The sequence below is a fragment of the Microtus ochrogaster genome, chromosome 22, assembly GCF_000317375.1.
Source record: "Microtus ochrogaster isolate Prairie Vole_2 chromosome 22, MicOch1.0, whole genome shotgun sequence".
NCBI lineage: Eukaryota > Metazoa > Chordata > Mammalia > Rodentia > Cricetidae > Microtus > Microtus ochrogaster.
Genome location: NC_022023.1, coordinates 25,961,826 through 25,978,025, shown reverse-complemented (window position 1 = coordinate 25,978,025; position 16,200 = coordinate 25,961,826). Strand labels below are relative to the sequence as shown.

The 16,200-nt window shown below is 47.2% G+C and overlaps 1 protein-coding gene across 1 annotated transcript in view; it reads left to right on the top strand.

Moving 5' to 3' along the window:
- The window catches only part of Adamts17 (ADAM metallopeptidase with thrombospondin type 1 motif 17), a 302,714-nt gene that overhangs the window by 182,760 nt on the left and 103,754 nt on the right, over positions 1-16,200 (top strand). Inside the window, exons 11-13 of the mRNA XM_005357779.2 lie at positions 1,182-1,283; positions 2,689-2,834; positions 14,158-14,324. Of these exons, the coding sequence (XP_005357836.1) occupies positions 1,182-1,283; positions 2,689-2,834; positions 14,158-14,324 (415 nt within the window). The remainder of the gene's footprint in view (positions 1-1,181; positions 1,284-2,688; positions 2,835-14,157; positions 14,325-16,200) is intronic.

The following is a 16,200-nucleotide window of genomic DNA, read 5'->3' as shown; positions in this document are numbered from 1 at the left end:
ACGTGTAGACTTTGCAAACCTCACTGTCACCTCCCCGTGCCGTGCTGCAGGGGATCCGTCGTGTTATCTGATGGGCGCCAGCTATCCGCTGACCACACAGTGGAGGGCAAGGTCTTCCCAGTCCAGCTCAAGCTTCTTAGCCTCAATTGGGTCTGGCATCCTGGAAGCGCTGTGTCTTTAAAAAGTGCCGTAGGAACATCTGTAGCGCCGTAGGAACATCTGTTTCCAATTTTCAGGCCATGCTCATGGTGAGGATTTGGGTGCAAGTAGTTTATGTGGGAAGCAATCCCAGAAAATACCGAGAGGGGCCATCTACGGGGAGAGAAGTGCAGAAAGGTGCATTGATGGGTGTAACTCATCAACAACCTTGGGCAATGGACCCCTGAGCAACGTGTAGAAGATAGCTCAGAAGCCCTCTCCCTGTGAAACAGGCTCAGCCAGCCCCCATCTTATATGGTTGTTGGTCCTGTCTGCTCACAGGTCCCCTGGGGAGGAAGAACAGTCATGCCTGCCTTGGTAATCTTGATAATGCATCTCATTCTGACCTCTCTGTCAATGGCCAATCGTCTTATTAATTACAGTTGGGAGTCTGTCTTTTTAGATGCCTAGTCGTGTTGTAAGTAGAATTGCTTTCATTCTCTGTTTGTGGGTGTTCCAAGTTTTTCTAGGTAAAATACTGTAATAATTTATGCCCAGCTCAGCAGAGGTAGAAGCCAGGCAGGGAGAATAGAAGGCTACTTCTGCACATTGGCTTCACATTTCTGGTCTACATAATAGCGGTTTAAACCCCCACCTCTCTCGCCATCCAACACACTCACCTGGGACCCGTGCCATGGAGCTACCTCTGGTGAAGTTAGGCTAGGGCTGTCTCTTGGATGCTTTGCCAGCCCATGACCATTGGGTGCATCCCTTGACTAAACGAAAAGGACCTCCCAGAATTCCCTGAGTTTGGAACTCTGAACTCAGCCCCATGAGACAAGCCCTCCAAAGAATAAATGCAAGAATTCCACTGAGCCGAATAAACCACTCGGCGTTTTAGATTCCCAGACTCAGCCCTCCTTGCTCCCTATGTGTTTCAAATCCCAAATCTGAAGAGCGATTGCTCCATGGCTCTGACCCCCCTGTGACATGGATCTGGGCATTCTCTTGAGGCACTTATGGTTGCTTCTCTTGTCCTGCAGCATCTGATGTGTGCTGGGCTGTGGTGCCTGGTAGAGGGAGATACATCCTGCAAGACCAAGCTGGACCCTCCTCTGGATGGCACCGAGTGTGGGGCGGACAAGGTAACACCGGTTTCTAGCAGCCCTGGCAGGCAGCCTCACGCCTTCTGGGCGCTGAGCTTCTCTCCTTGTGGAAGGCAGTGCGCACTCTGCTGAGGAGCCCCAGAAACACCCCTGAGCACTGTAGGAATGCTCATGGAACCCACTGCATGCACACGTGTTTTCGCCACCCCTTGTTTCTTACAGAGCCACAAGAATCAATCATTTCCTTGATTTTTTTTTTATTAAATGAACTCTTTGTCACACAAGTGAATTTTCTTAAAAGGAAGGTTATATGAGTAGGGATTAAACAGAAAACTAATTCATTTGCCATACATTGATGAGAATCATATTGCTGGATTCTAGCTGATTTTTATGAAGGGTGAGACTATAAGGTTTGAGGGAAGTAGGCAGAACCTGCAATCACACAATTTTCTCTTTAGTCATACTTTCAAGCCTTCCTAGTTTGATGTTTCCTCCACACTCCTTCCTCTTACTCTCCTCCTAACCCCTTCCCCTGCTCCCTCCTCTCCATCTCCTCCTCCTCTTCTCCTTTTCCCTGCTCTTCCCCTCCTTTCCCCCTTCCCTCCTCTGCATTTTCCTGTCTTTTTCTCCTGTTCTTCTTTTGTGTCTCTCTTGAGCTACAGCCTCTGTATATAGCCCAGGTTGCCCTGGAACATGCCGTATAGCCCAGGCTGGCCTTAAACATGTGGTCTTTTAAAGCATCCTCACAGATGCTGGGATTTCAGGCCTTTTACCACCATTCCTGGCTGATTGTGAATCTTGAAAGTGTTTTTGCCATTGTTTTTGGTTTTGTTTTTAAAAGGGAGCTATAGTGTTTTGTTCTGATGTTCTGCTTAGGAAGCACCGGATCAAACACTTTGGGGAATCTGTTTTAGAGATTGACTATCTTTTACCCTCAGAAAGAACTCTGTGCATCTACCCACAGCTAAACCCCAAACCACCACTAATCTGGCTAGCCAAGATGGCTTCCCTTTGTGGTACTCCTCCTGTCTCAGCCTCCCACAAGTTGACTGAGTTCAGAAGCATGCGCCAGCACACCTGACTTTTTCTAAGAACTAAGCCCAATCCCTCTGGCCTCAGATCCTGAAAACGTTGTCTTCTGGAGAGAAATACACATGCATTATTCAGCATTTACACACCCTCGCTTCTGTTCCCATGCCACGTGGATCCGTCCTTTTCTTGAGAATTTAGAAAATCTCCATAGAGCACATTTCCTGGAAAAATCTGTGGCTTCAAACTCCAGGCAGATTAGAGGCACCAAGTTGAGCAAGTGTTAACAAACATGCACACCCTGAAATATTCCAATTCCATGGAAATTTCAAAATGGATTTTGACATCAAAAAGGGAAGCAGTCCTTTGGGGGCACAAGTGGCTTTGCTGAGTGTGGCCCTTTTGTGTGTTTCAGTGGTGTCGGGCTGGGGAGTGCGTGAGCAAGACGCCCATCCCTGAACATGTGGACGGGGACTGGAGCCCGTGGGGCACCTGGAGCATGTGCAGCAGAACGTGTGGAACGGGAGCGCGATTCCGCCAGAGGAAATGTGACAACCCTCCGTAAGTTCCCCCTCAATGCCCTACTGCAAGACACATCCCATTCTGCGGATCTTTTCTTGATACCAAGGATTGTATTGTAATGGGAAACAGGATAGTAAGGTTGAGTTTGAGGGCCTTGTGTGCCGTGCCATCTTGACTTTGTTGGAACACTCTCTGAGCACAGAGACACAGTAGAGTCCCAGGGCAAGTTGGCTCTATTATCCCTTGCTTGGCTGTGGTATAAAGACTCCCTGGGACAGATTGATGACAATCTGTTTTGCCTACGTTATGGTCTACTTAGTTGAGGGCCATTTCCAGAAAGCCTGGAGAACTTCCAGAAGGGGAAGCTGACCTTCAACTTGCTATTCACAGATTTAGGAGCAGGTTGAGGATGTGTCTGGAAGTACCTATGGATTCGGTGTTTGTTCAGCTAAATCGTTCTCACTTTTTCTCCTAAAACTATTTGACAGAGGAAAAAAAAACTTTTGTGTTTTTCTAAATTCCTTTTCACAGACTATGATACACTAAGACCCTTCCTGTTCACCCCAGGACATTGGCTCTGGAAAACTCAGGGATGGATGTTTATGCTCTATTGTAATGATTACATCCCCACGGGTCTTCTCCTTCTCTGAACTTTCCCACTTTCCAGCGTTCCCTTTGACCATCTGCTTTCTCTCTTGACTGTCCTCAGTCATATCCCATCTGTTTGGAGAGTGAGAAAATGATAAATTGTGTCTAAACATGAAATGGTTTTCCGCAGCAAAGTTGTGTTGATGAGTAATTAGCAGATACCTCTTGGTAAATCATAGGGCAGGTCACACAATGGATGCTGGAGCTATCCCAGGTGATGCCAAGGACCAACCGAGCCTGGGACCCTTCTTCATAAGGAGAGCTGACATCTATAGTTTAGTGGGTGGCAGTCACATAGTATTTTCAGTAGAGCTGTAACAATTGGCACTGTGCAAAATGCCTTTGTCTATGAAGATACAGCTGAATGTCGGGCACACAGTAGGTGTTTAAGCTGTTTGGAATGATTTCTTAACTGAAAGTCTGGATGACATCTTACTGGTGAATGTCTGGCACACAGTAGGTGTTTAAGCTGTTGGGGATGACTTTCTTAGCACACAGTAGGTGTTTAACCTGTTTGGAATGACTTTCTTAACTGAAAGTCTGGATGACATCTTACTAGTGAATGTCTGGCACACAGTAGGGTTTAAGCTGTTGGGGATGACATCTTACCAGTGGGGGGTTTGATTAAAACCTTCAGTGAGTGGTGAGAAATGATTGGAGGGAAGGCCATTGTTTTTTGTTTTTGTTTTTGTTTTTCTTAACATGATTCAATTCAAAGTAATAGCTTGGGCTCCCAAAGGAGAGGTATGGATTTGGATTCATACGGCTGAGGTTTGGGCCCCAGCTGTTGTTGGCCTTTGACCTTAGAGAAGACCCTCTGTTCCCTAAGCCTTAGTTTCCCTTATTAGAGACTGGCATGTAAGAGGAAGAAGAGCCACATGTGAAAACTGGCACAGACCAGTCCTCAAACCCAATCACGATCCTTACCCTACAGCACCTGGCAGCTTTAACTGGTGCCACCTGGTAATCATTGTAAAAATTTGTGGGATAGGCCATTTCATAAGTGGCCCTTATCATCATTAGCATTAATTAGCAGAAGAACCAGGATGAAGCCACCCTCCTTGTCCTGTCTACCTCACAGAGCTATATTGCAACCCAGTGCAGGCTGGGAAGGGCTTGTATGAAGTACAGAAAACTGTCCTAGGCGCTCCATGGTTAGAGTTCATGAATACTGGCCCCCTTCGGCGTATGGCAAACATTAGCTCGTATCAGGTAATACCCAGTAGACATCCCACAGGGAGCCTTAAAATGTTCAACCTCAACCTCCCCTCCATCCTGACATGCTGGACAGTTTGGTTGTGTTGCTTATGTGACCACGTACTTGTTCTCATACACAATGTTCCAGTGCTGGGAAAATGGATGAGGCACTGTTTTGAGAGACCAGTGTTTCCCTTTGTCTTGCAGTGGTATGAGCTAAGATACCCTGCACTTTCTGGAGCGTTGTGGCTTCCCAGCAGGGCTGCTTCCCTGTCCCAAGCCTAGCTGCATCTTGACCTGTTCTGTGCTACCCAGGGGGCATTGTAGGAGATAATCTCCTTAAGACTCCCCAGTTCCTAGAACGGTGTACCCTCTCTGGCTTGCCCTGCTGTGGTGGTTTATTTGTTCAGACTCTGGATCCGTCCCTCCAGATCCAGTGACCCTAGAAGACAAAGTGCTCACAAAATTTTTCTTTCGTTTATCTTCATTATCAACCAGCACCTACCATACCCTACTTGTACCAAGACCCCCCCCACACACACCCAGTCCTGTCACCATCATGAATTGTATCTCTTGTTCAGCCTCCTGTGTTTTATCACTGAGGATTGGGAGAACTGAGAAGACAGCCACACAGACAGCTGCAGGCTTGTGGGGTCTTCACACGTTGGTGTTAGACAGAGGCATGCCTTCTTGCCAGTCTCAATGGCTGTCCTTCTAGCGGATGCTTTTGCAACTAGATGCTTTCAGCAAGCATTGACTGTAAGTAAAGATTGCTAGGTATGGGTTTACAGTGGCAATCAAAGACTGATTAAACCCTGCCCACCTTCCCATGACTCCCCTGCCCATGTGTCAAACTGGATCCCCTGTAAGCTCCACTCTCCTCCCTGCTCACTTCTACCCCCTTCATATACATCACCTCCATTACTGCCTTGCTCAAGGACACATCCCGTGTCCATGGTTACTCTTTTGTCTCCTTTACAGCTATTTATAACAAGTCTGGTAACTTGGTCCCACAATTACCATGTATCAATTCCCCAAGGCATTGTGGAACGCGTGGGCTCTGTGGTTATTAGCCAGGCAGGTCTATGGGAGAGGCATCCTTTTCATCCCCACTGTGAAGTTATAGAACTGAGTCAGGCAGCAATTAGATGACTTTCACCAGGCCATACAGGTGGCTCATGACCAATTGGCTTGGTAGTTCCTCTAGAAAAGCAAAACCACGAAATCAAGGCTATCCACATGGTTGGTTCCTTCTTGAATGCCTGAACAAGAATGCATCTCCTGTATTTGTCTTAACTTCCCGTGGCTCTGATGGCCTTTATCCCCCCTGGCCTACAGACTGTCTACCTGGCCTTTCACAGGGTCTCTCCACCTTCTCTTATTCCATGCCCCTGCAGGGTGAAATGTTCTCAGTCTAAGATCTGAAATGCATCTCCTACGACCCTTTCTCTGAATGAAGTCACGTTCTCATGTTCCAGGCCTGTTGTGGGAATTTGGCCATTTGGTCTAATGACCAATAGAATGGATTGGGTTGGCCCGATGGACATGGTTTTCTCTTGGGGTACTTGACCCCTTATGAAGGAAGGGAAGAGGGTCACAGCGCTCTTACTCTTGGCTCTGGAAGACTTCCTGATGCTACAGCTCGGTGACCTGGTCCGGAGATTTTTCCCCATTCTTCCCTGGCTTCATCCTGTATTGGTGAATGAGTTATTTCATCCTTTAATAAATAGTCCTGATCCAACATTTCTATGGATCACAGTTTACAGGCCAGCATGCCTTAGGTGACCAGCATGGCCACCCTTCACCTCCTCCCACTTTAAAAACATCTTGTCCACTCTTCAACCACAATGATCCAGCCCAGAGACTTCATCAGTACTCTATCCTGGCCCTAACTCTTTAGATCCCAGTGTAAACTTTTTATCCTCAGCGAAGCCCCTTACACTCCTAGTGTTGCTTTGTATCTTATGTCTCAATTTGGCTCATTTTTCTGTGTTCTCATTGACTTTGGAGCTTCACAAAGGCCTAGGGCAGGCTCCACCTTCCCTTCCCTGACTACAGCAGAACCATGGCTCAATAAAACATGCTGGGATGTCTCCTCGCCTATTTTCCCAGGAGAAGCAATCTTTCTGCCCTTCCCAGGCCTCCATGACATATCCCTAATGTCTCTTTTCCGTTCAGAAACTCAAAAATAAACTGAAACCGTCAGGCCAAGTAATAGATCACCAATAAGCCCCCATACCGTATAGAGTCTTGGATGTTCTAAAAAGCCAGGCAATGTTGTCACTCACAGCCAGAAATGCTCAAGAATAACCTGAATATGTCACCCGAGGCTTGCCTATTTCATCTTAGAACATGTCCTGGTTTTGCCCCTGTAATATTGACCCCTTGGCAGTCAGTCTGATCATTCGCTGTGACCATTCAGCTCCGTTCGCTGTTGGGAATGGGAGCCACTCACCCTGTCTCCTTGGGAAATGTTCTACAAGAGACCATCCTATCTTCCTGGAGCCAACCAGGTAAGGAGAAAAACCCAGTCAGACTTTGGGCAGGTGGAGCCGCAGCAGCCCTGGGGTTTCCTGAAGCAGCTGGGTCAGCACTGCAGGCAGTGAGGTCTTGCAGCACAGGGCCCGATCTTGAGCAACGCCTCTGCGCTGACTGTTACAGAGCACAGCTGATCGTGGCCTCTGCGCCAAGTTCTGACCAAAACAGCACCCTCTCTGTCTCACTCCTTAAATCAGACAGCTCGCTGCCCTGATATTTCAAGAGGCTGGCCAGAGCTCGCTGCTGTGAACAGCTTGGAACGCTCCCCTGAGCCTCTCCCCATGGCTTTCTCTGCACATCCCTGGCCCCGTTCCCTCTATTCTGCAGCTGGTTTATTCACTGTCCAAAGATACTGGCAAGAGAGTTCCCCCTCACCCCACCCTTCTCTCCTAGTCCTGGTTTTTAATAGTTATTGGTGTTTTTACTTCTCCGTGTACACACAGGGGGAATCACCCATGTTTTGCTTTATTTGTTAATGTTTATTTTTTAGTTTTTAGATTTTTATTTTATGTATATTGGTGTTTTGCCTACATGTATAGCCATGTGAGGGTAGTGGGTCCCTGGGAACTGGGGTTACAGACAGCTGTGACCTGCCATGTGGCTGCTGGGAATTGAACCCAGGTCCTCTGGAAGAACAGCCAGTGCTCTTAATATCCATGTTTTGATACCAGCTTCCTCAGTTTATTTTTTTTCTACCAGTTGTATTGTTGTTGGTCAGAGTTAGTGGAAAATTCATCTCTATTTTGGCTTTTGAGGCTGAGGGAAAGGGGAAGGCAGAGAGGAAGGCTCGGGTACTCGTGTGTAAAGAGCCATCTCTGTCCCAGCACCTGCAGGAGGCAGTGACGAGCAGAGGGGAGCAGCTGGTGCATCAGGACCCCTGCAGCATTGTCACCTCATGGCTACAACAAAGGCTGAGGGAGCAGCCAGCTCCTCAGTGCTCAGTGGAGTGAAGGGCAAAACAGAGTTCTATGACTATGCTTGGCATTGCTCACCCAGTGAGGTCCCCACTGTGGGTTTTCAGTGTCAGCGACCTGGACTTTCTATGGGTTATTTATTTTAAAAACAAACTGAGTTGTCTGCTCTTAGCAGCGGTTACACTCAGGGCTTAGATACTACTCAGAGGAGACCTCAACACTGGAATCATTGTTTCCCCCAAGACGCACAAGCTGGCTCTTCCTCTTCTAGCCTACGTGAATTTGTATGGCCTGTCTCTCCCGAGCAAGAGCAGACCTTCCAGCGCCTCCTCTACCTGATCTCCCATCTCCTCACATCTGCTGGCTATGGTGCGCTGAGGCATACCCTAGTAGGAGATCTGGAGGTGCCTGGGGAGCATCAGAGGTGAATGAAATTTGCCTTTTTGTTCACACCTGTTCCTCCTCAAAATCCCACTTCCTCGGTCTCATCTTTTGTTTTTAAACATTTTATGAAAGTCAAACCTACAGGAAATTAAAGCTCCCTACCGAGTATTGCTCATTACCGTCGCTCACACACATTGCAGTACCCGTACATGTGTGTTCCAGCACTCTGCAGAGGAAGGTGCTGGCTTCCAGTGCTTGCATGTGTGACCATACGACAACTGGCTAGCTTTGCATAGTGGCTGCCCATCTGTGCTGCCCTGAGCTGGTGGGTTTTTCTTTGCTCCGCCCCCTTGGTTGTTGGTCTTTTCCACCGTGGACATTCTGGTGGCCATGTCTCTTAGGGTGTGGGTTCCACTCACCAGTGGTGAAGCTGAGCATCTCTGTGCATCTCCCTTGGATGACCTTTTCTTGCACAGCGCCTGATCAAGCCATTTGAGTTTATCTCTATCTAATTGCCAACTATATCAATTTTTAGAAGGTCTTGAAAGATGACTATTTAGTCGTTGAAAGATTCACATTAGGTATTGATGGAGGAAGGTCATTGGCTAATAAAGAAACTGCCTTGGCCCATTTGATAAGCCAGCCTTTAGGTGGGTGGAGTAAACAGAACAGAATGCTGGGAGGAAAAGGAAGTGAGCTCAGACTCGATAGCTCTGCTCTCTGAGGCAGACGCTATGAAGCTCCAACCCAGGATGGACGCAGGCTAGAATCTTCCTGGTAAGCGCACCTTGGGGTGCTACACACATAAATAGAAATGGGAAACCAAGATGTAAGAATTAGCCAGTAAGAAGCTAGAGCAAATGGGCCAGGCAGTGTTTAAATGAATACAATTTGTGTGTTGTTATTTCGGGGAATGAGCTAGCCAGGTGGCTGGGAGCAGGGCGGCAGGAATGCAACCCGCAGCTCCTACTACAAGGTATATATCTTTTTAAATGTTTATGTATAGTCATATGTGTGCAGGTGCGTGTGTGTTCATATGTGTGTAGATGTGTGTCTATAAACATGCCTGTAAAGATCAGAGGTTGACATCCAGGATCTTCCTTGATTGCTCTCATCGCCTTATGTTTTAGGTAGAGTCTCTCAATTCAATCCAGAACTCAACAGCTCAACTTACTTCATTAGCTTTCTTGCTTTAGGACTCACATCTCTGCCTCCCAAGTGCTGGGATGACAAATGGGTTTCCATGGCTACCTAGCATCCGTGTAGGTGCAGGTGATCCAAATTCTGGTCCTTATCCTTATGGCCATAAATCATCTACACAGCCCCTCATGCCCCAACAGTCTCTGTGTCAGGCCATCCTTTGCCACCTGATAGGTAGTTCTGTGTTGCTTCTCACTGTTAGATACCATACAGAGTTACCATCCGTAACTCACACTGCTAAGTACTTATCCCTCCCCTACTGGATCTTTGGTTTCTGCATCTGAAGAACATGGTTAAGAATTTCTGGTTTCTGCTCTGCCTGTTTTCTGTGTATCCTGAAGTCCTTACTTTAGGGTAAGATTTAAACTTGCTGGAACCTCCCTGCCACATAGCCATTGTGCCTATGCCATAGAGCCTGTAGGCCTGGGTCTTCTACTCCTCTGAAGGAAACCTAGTTAAAGGATGTGGACCCACTATCCTCTCTCAAAGGGAATGCCTATCCTATTATGACCTCTGTTATTTTTACTCTCCACATTGTTGCTGTGTCACGCTGGGTTCTTGTTGTTTTAATCGTCCTGGATGTGTTTTGGTTTTATCCACCCTGATTTAGCTTCAGAGGACCTCCAGGGTGAACAAGAGTCCCAGCCCTCTGCTTCACACCCGCCGCATGTGGATCCAGTCTCTCCTCCTTGCCCTTGCTGACCCAGCAAAACAGCTCCCAAAGTCCAAGCCCCTATATCTATGACTCGGGTTTCATCCAGGCAAACCAGCATGGGATGCTCGGTAAATCCAGTCTCACCTGTTTCATGCTGCACAGAACTCCTGTCCGGAAGCTGTTCACAGACTCTGCCCAGCCTCACCCTCCCATAGCCACTCTCTCTGTCCTTCTATGCCATGCGTGAAGGATATGCTTTTTTTAATGTTTACAGAATCACTATACATGCAGGATATACTTCAATGTCCTGGTTAGGTCTAGATAGTCTCTGTGGTTGCCACCCCTCTTACCTACTGGGATACTGTAACCATGAGTAATATCAAAATCTATACGTGCTATGCTTCTTCCTATACATATAGGCTCATGAGAAGTTTAGCTTTAAATTTAGGCACAGGAAGAGGTTAATAACCATGATAAACAAAATAATCACAACTATTTGCCATAATAAAGGCATTACAAACTTATGATTAATTTATTTCTGGCATTTCCCATTTTATATTTTTAGACCATGTTTGTCCATAAGTAAAACAACAGGAAGCAAAACTGTGAGTTGAGAATCCACTGTATTGAGGAGCTGAACATGAAGAGTGGGGGGGCTATGTGGTCCTGCCACACGTGGTGGAGAGATTACCTGGATAGTGGACCATGTAACTAGTTGGTCAGTCTTTCTCTTTTCCCATGTTGGTCAAAATAACAATTCTAATTATTTTTAATCAAGGCTTTTCTTTCTCCCTGGGAGAGATAGTCAAGACCCAGAGGGACCCATGGAAGATGAATATTAGCTTCCATCACACTAAAGGATGAAGTGGACCACAGTGAGCTACAGTTTACCAGCCAGGAACCTACAAGCTTTGCATACACCCCCACATTTCAATATGGCTATTGATGACAGTTTTAGCTGTCTAGATAGAGACAGGTTCCTGCATCGTGGATGTAGGAAGATTCCTGGCACTCCCTACACTGACCTCTCTCGCTCTCCACCTCTTGTTTCTCCTCCTCTTCTCCTTCCCCCACCCTCATGCCTGTATCTTAAGGTGATCACTCATAATGTACTTAGTTTAGTCTGAGGTACAGACACAAACTAACATTACTGAAGACCCCAACGGGTAACATGGCCTCCGGGGATTTCCCAAGATTGACTTCCCTACTCCTCACCTTCGTCATGTACTTAGCTCGGTTCAATCTTCTGCTTATTGAGGTCCACCCCAGGCTCTGTCAGAGGCCGGTAGAGAAGGGCCTGAAGAAGGGGCTCGGCTCACCATTCCTCAAGCCTGATTAATATTACACAGCATAGCAGAGGCCCGAACAAGAGGTTGAGAATTTCAGATGGAAAGGAAGGTCAGATGGAAGTAGCCTTAGTGACGATAGGGAAGGAGAGGGCTGGAGGCAGGGAGCTGGATGGGAGGAGGAAAGGAATTCTGTTCTGGGAGAAGATACACATGAGACAGGCATTTGAAGCACTCATATGCTGCAATGGGCTGCTGCTGCCAGGGTTCAGCATCTAGGAGGGCTCTTACATCATCTAGTGCTTGGGATACCTCTATGAGAGCCTGCTAGTGGCACCGCAACACGCTCACACGGACCTTAAACAACAGATTTTGTTTCTCATAGTTTGCAAAGCTAGAAGTCTGAATCAAGGGGTCAACATGGTTGATCCCTCTCTCCTAGCTTCTAGTGATTTGATGTCACTATCTGGTGTCCCTTGGGGTATAGAAGCTTGATCAAGTTCTCTGCTCCCCTCCTCTCAGAGTTTTTTGTGTTCTGCTGTCTATATTTTAAAAAACCTTTCTAATGTTTCATACGTATTTAGTGTGTACGTGTGTGTGTGTGTGTGTGTGTGTGTGTGTGTGGTGTGTGTGTGTGTGTATGTGTAAGGGTGCCAGTGCAGAGGTCAGAGGGTAACTTGCAGGAACCAGTTCTCTTGCTCCTACCATGTGGGTTCCAGGGATCAAATGTAGGCCATCAGGCTTAGCAGCAATAGCCTTTGCCGTACTCCCCTGTACCCCATCTTGGTTAACTGCATCTGCAATGATTCCATTTCCCAATGACGTTACCATTCTGGGCCACTGGGCCAGGGTAGGATTTTAACATACAATTTAAGGAGCAGGGACATGGTTTAGCTTGGAACAGCTTGCCAGAAGATGCATGGTATAGCATGCATCCCTTCTTGGTCCCCAGTCATAGGCCCTTGCCTATTACCTTGAAAGTGTGTCTTTGGGGCCCAGTCCCTCTCTGTTCCTTCTATATTGCTTTGTGATACAGAAATTCATCCTGTACATGCTTGTTACCTGACCCCAGCATCCTTGGGGACATGGTGTGAGCTTATGTCTAACTTCACATCTCATCACTCCTCCGAGGGGTACCTGCCTGGCATTCTAGGCAGAAAACAGGACCCAAGGTGCACCTGTCAGATACCGTAGGCCCTTTAAAGGAATGGCCATCTCTTCACTTGAGCCTGCCTCATGACCCCTTGAAGGGCCTTCAATTTGTATAATTTTCCCAACCTTTTCTCTTCTAGGGTAAGGAACTATTCAGTGTTTATGAGGCTGACCTGGACCTGTAAGGGGCCTTTCCTTCTACCTGGCGTGCTGTTCCCAGGGAACCTTGCAGACCAGGCGCAGCGGCCTCATCTGCTTCGCCACATGTTTTTATAGCTTTGTTGTGACCCATGGCTGCTTCTGTACCAACAGCAGTTGCCACGGTGAACTGTGTGGCTCAAAACTACTTATGCTATGTTCATTAACTAAAAAGGGTCATTGATCTCCGGGGTCGACTTTTATAAAGACCTATGCCACTCTCGGTTCTGCCACCTTTCCTCTAAAGGCATGATCAGAGGGTGGCCTGTGGACATAATGAATGACAGGGGAGGGAAACAAGCTTTCTCATACTTGCTTGGAGAGTACAAAATGCAGGTAACAGGCATGTGATTGTGTCAATGCCCATAGTGCGCAGTTTTGTCTTTTATGTTGAATTTCAATGAAAAGCAAGTCATTGCATTGTATCACCATGACCTTGGTACCAAGGAGATGATGGAAGCCTTGAGCTTGTTACCATGGAGCTGTGTGGAAGTCTTGAGCCTATCTAGGTCAGAGTCTCTCAAGGACACCTTGGGGCCTCTCAAAGAAGCTAAGCAAAGCATCCTCGTGGCCAACCCGGCCAGCATCCTGTCACTCTGCCTTGATGCACCTTAGATATGTGGATTCTGCCAGTGAACACAGCCCATTCTCTAGAACTGCTCACCAGCCAGTCAGTCTAGACATGACACCCAGGAATCCAGGTCACAGTATTGACCTCATACTTGCCCTGATCAATGTGGCAGAGTTGAGACTTAAGTGACCAGTGTTCAGAGACTGTGAGTGAGCAAATTAATCACCCCAGTTATTATAACTTCTAGAACATATCAAAGAATTTTTTTAAATATCTTCATTTTAATTAATCTTTTTAAGTACCAAATTTTGGGGGGGGATATTCAAGGTTAGACATGCCCAAGTCTTCAATTCAGATGGAAGATAAAGCTTATCAGTTTCACTAAGCTTATACTCACTGTATCCTGTTTTCAGATGATCTTTACTTCCAGTCCTTTGGTGCACTTTTTCTGCTGACTCACGTGATCATGCCTCTGGTGTGGGACCTGGGTTTCCCAGATGTGGTCTAGAGGAGAGACCCAGTTGCTCTGGAAACCTTGCCCACCATCTCCTGGTGACAGTTCACTACCCCCTGCTGTTTCCACCAGCCAGCTGGCTAACACATATCTTCTTCCTTCTAGCCCTGGGCCTGGAGGCACACACTGCCAGGGTGCCAGCGTAGAACATGCCTCCTGTGAGAACCTGCCCTGCCCCAAGGGTGTGCCCAGCTTCCGGGACCAGCAGTGCCAAGCCCATGACCGACTGAGCAGCAAGAAGAGGGGCCTGCTGACAGCAGTGGTGGTCGATGGTAAAGGCCCTTCCTTTCATTGTAGCCTCTCTCCCCCCACACCCCAAGAACTGTATAACCCACTTAGGGATGCTCATAACCCTCAACTCCCATTCTAGTTCTTCCGAGAACACTCCTGTCCTCTTGGTCCAAGTTAGCCATGGCCCTACTCCTGCAGTAGTGGACCTGAATACTAAGAGCCTGAGATCTCCTGACACAGACCGTGGAGGTGGATAAACGAGATTCATTTGCTGCAGGGCAAATACACTGGCGCCTGTTTTCCAGTGTGCTGTGTTCTGAGACACCAAGAGTGAAACAGTGTGTTTGAGTGTGCGCCATTTTGCTTTCCTGGGTTCACTTAGGATTGGCTTTCCTCTTTGCCTGGAGTACCAGAAGACTTATGAGAATTGTGAATAGTCTATGAAAGCAGGTAGTCAACACAGGTCACTTTCCAAGAACCTTCTTTCCCATCAGGCGATTGTCTACCATAACCTGCCACAGTATTTCCAGCACCAAGAGCAAGTCAAGGTGTTGAGTGTCTCCCTAGAGTCTGTGATATCCAGCCATTGTAGCTGAGGACACCCCGAGGCCTAGTCCAGATATTGGTTTTCTTTTGCCTAAGGCTCTTTCCCTTTGAGAACTGTGACTTTGTGTTGTAATGCTAACAATATGGTTCCATTTATCAATCACACCTCAAGCCAGGCACAAGTTAGCTCTACATTCAGGGTCTCTTTGAGTATGTAAATAAGCTACAGAGGATGAGAGGTTATGTGACATCTACACTCCTGCAGCTGACCCAGAGAATAACCCACTGACTCTCAGTGCTCAGATACTCTACCAGGAAACATGAATTCAGACGCAATGAGGGGACGCTTAGAACTAACGCAGCTGGGTCTGATTTCTGTAACCTCCAAAGGATTTACGAAAGAGCGAATTCTGGTACCATCTTGTTTTTCTTCCCTGTGAAATACCCATTCTGGCACCTGCAATTACAAGTTTGAATGTTCTTAGCTGATTTTGGAGAAACACAGATATTCCTGGCAACAGCAGTTTCAGGTCTGCGGCTTCTTCCTTCCTTCCTTCCTTCCTTCCTTCCTTCCTTCCTTCCTTCCTTCCTTCCTTCCTTCCTTCCTTTCTTTCCTTCCCTCTTTCTTTCTTTCCTCCTTCCTTTCTTTCCTTCTTTATTTTAATTGATTAATTCTTATTTGTTTGCTTGCTTTTCAAGACAGGGTTTTTCTGTGTAGCCATGGCTATCCTGAAATTCCCTTTGTAGACCAGGCTGGCTTTGATCTACCTACTTCTCCCTCCCAAGTGCTAAGATTAAAGGCATGTGTCACCACTGCCCAGCTCAAATCTGCATTTTTTCTTTTTAGCCCAACAAGCTGACCCCTCAGTTTTGAGCTGTCTTGGAAAACAGCACATGGTGTTTTCAGTGGTACCTGCTTAGCTGGGACTTTAAAGGTAATAGAAAGTTCATTCCCCAGAAATTTTCCATGTATTTAAAAAGACACCACCTTTGGAGGCTGGACAGTTATGACTGTGCTGCCACTTAGCCTGCAGAATTCGGGAGGAGTTTGGCTTCCTCATCTCCAACTTTTCCTGAAGAGAAAGGAGACAGACTTCCCTCTCCCAAATGAAAGGGTGCTGTTGGCAGTACCCTTACTTCTCCCTGACTGGCCGTTAATGTGGTACATGAACAACCGACAGGCTTCCACCTACCTCAGGCTCATTCAGATCCCTGACTGGGTCCGAGGCGTCAGAGGAGAGAGCTGCCACAGTCCAGTGCAGCAGCTCACTCTGATGGGATCCACCTTGTTACCAAGCCTCCGCGCTTTCCAGGAAGCCAGGTAGAAATGGTTTGACTTTTCTCTGGTCCTCTCATCCTTTCCTAGAGCCA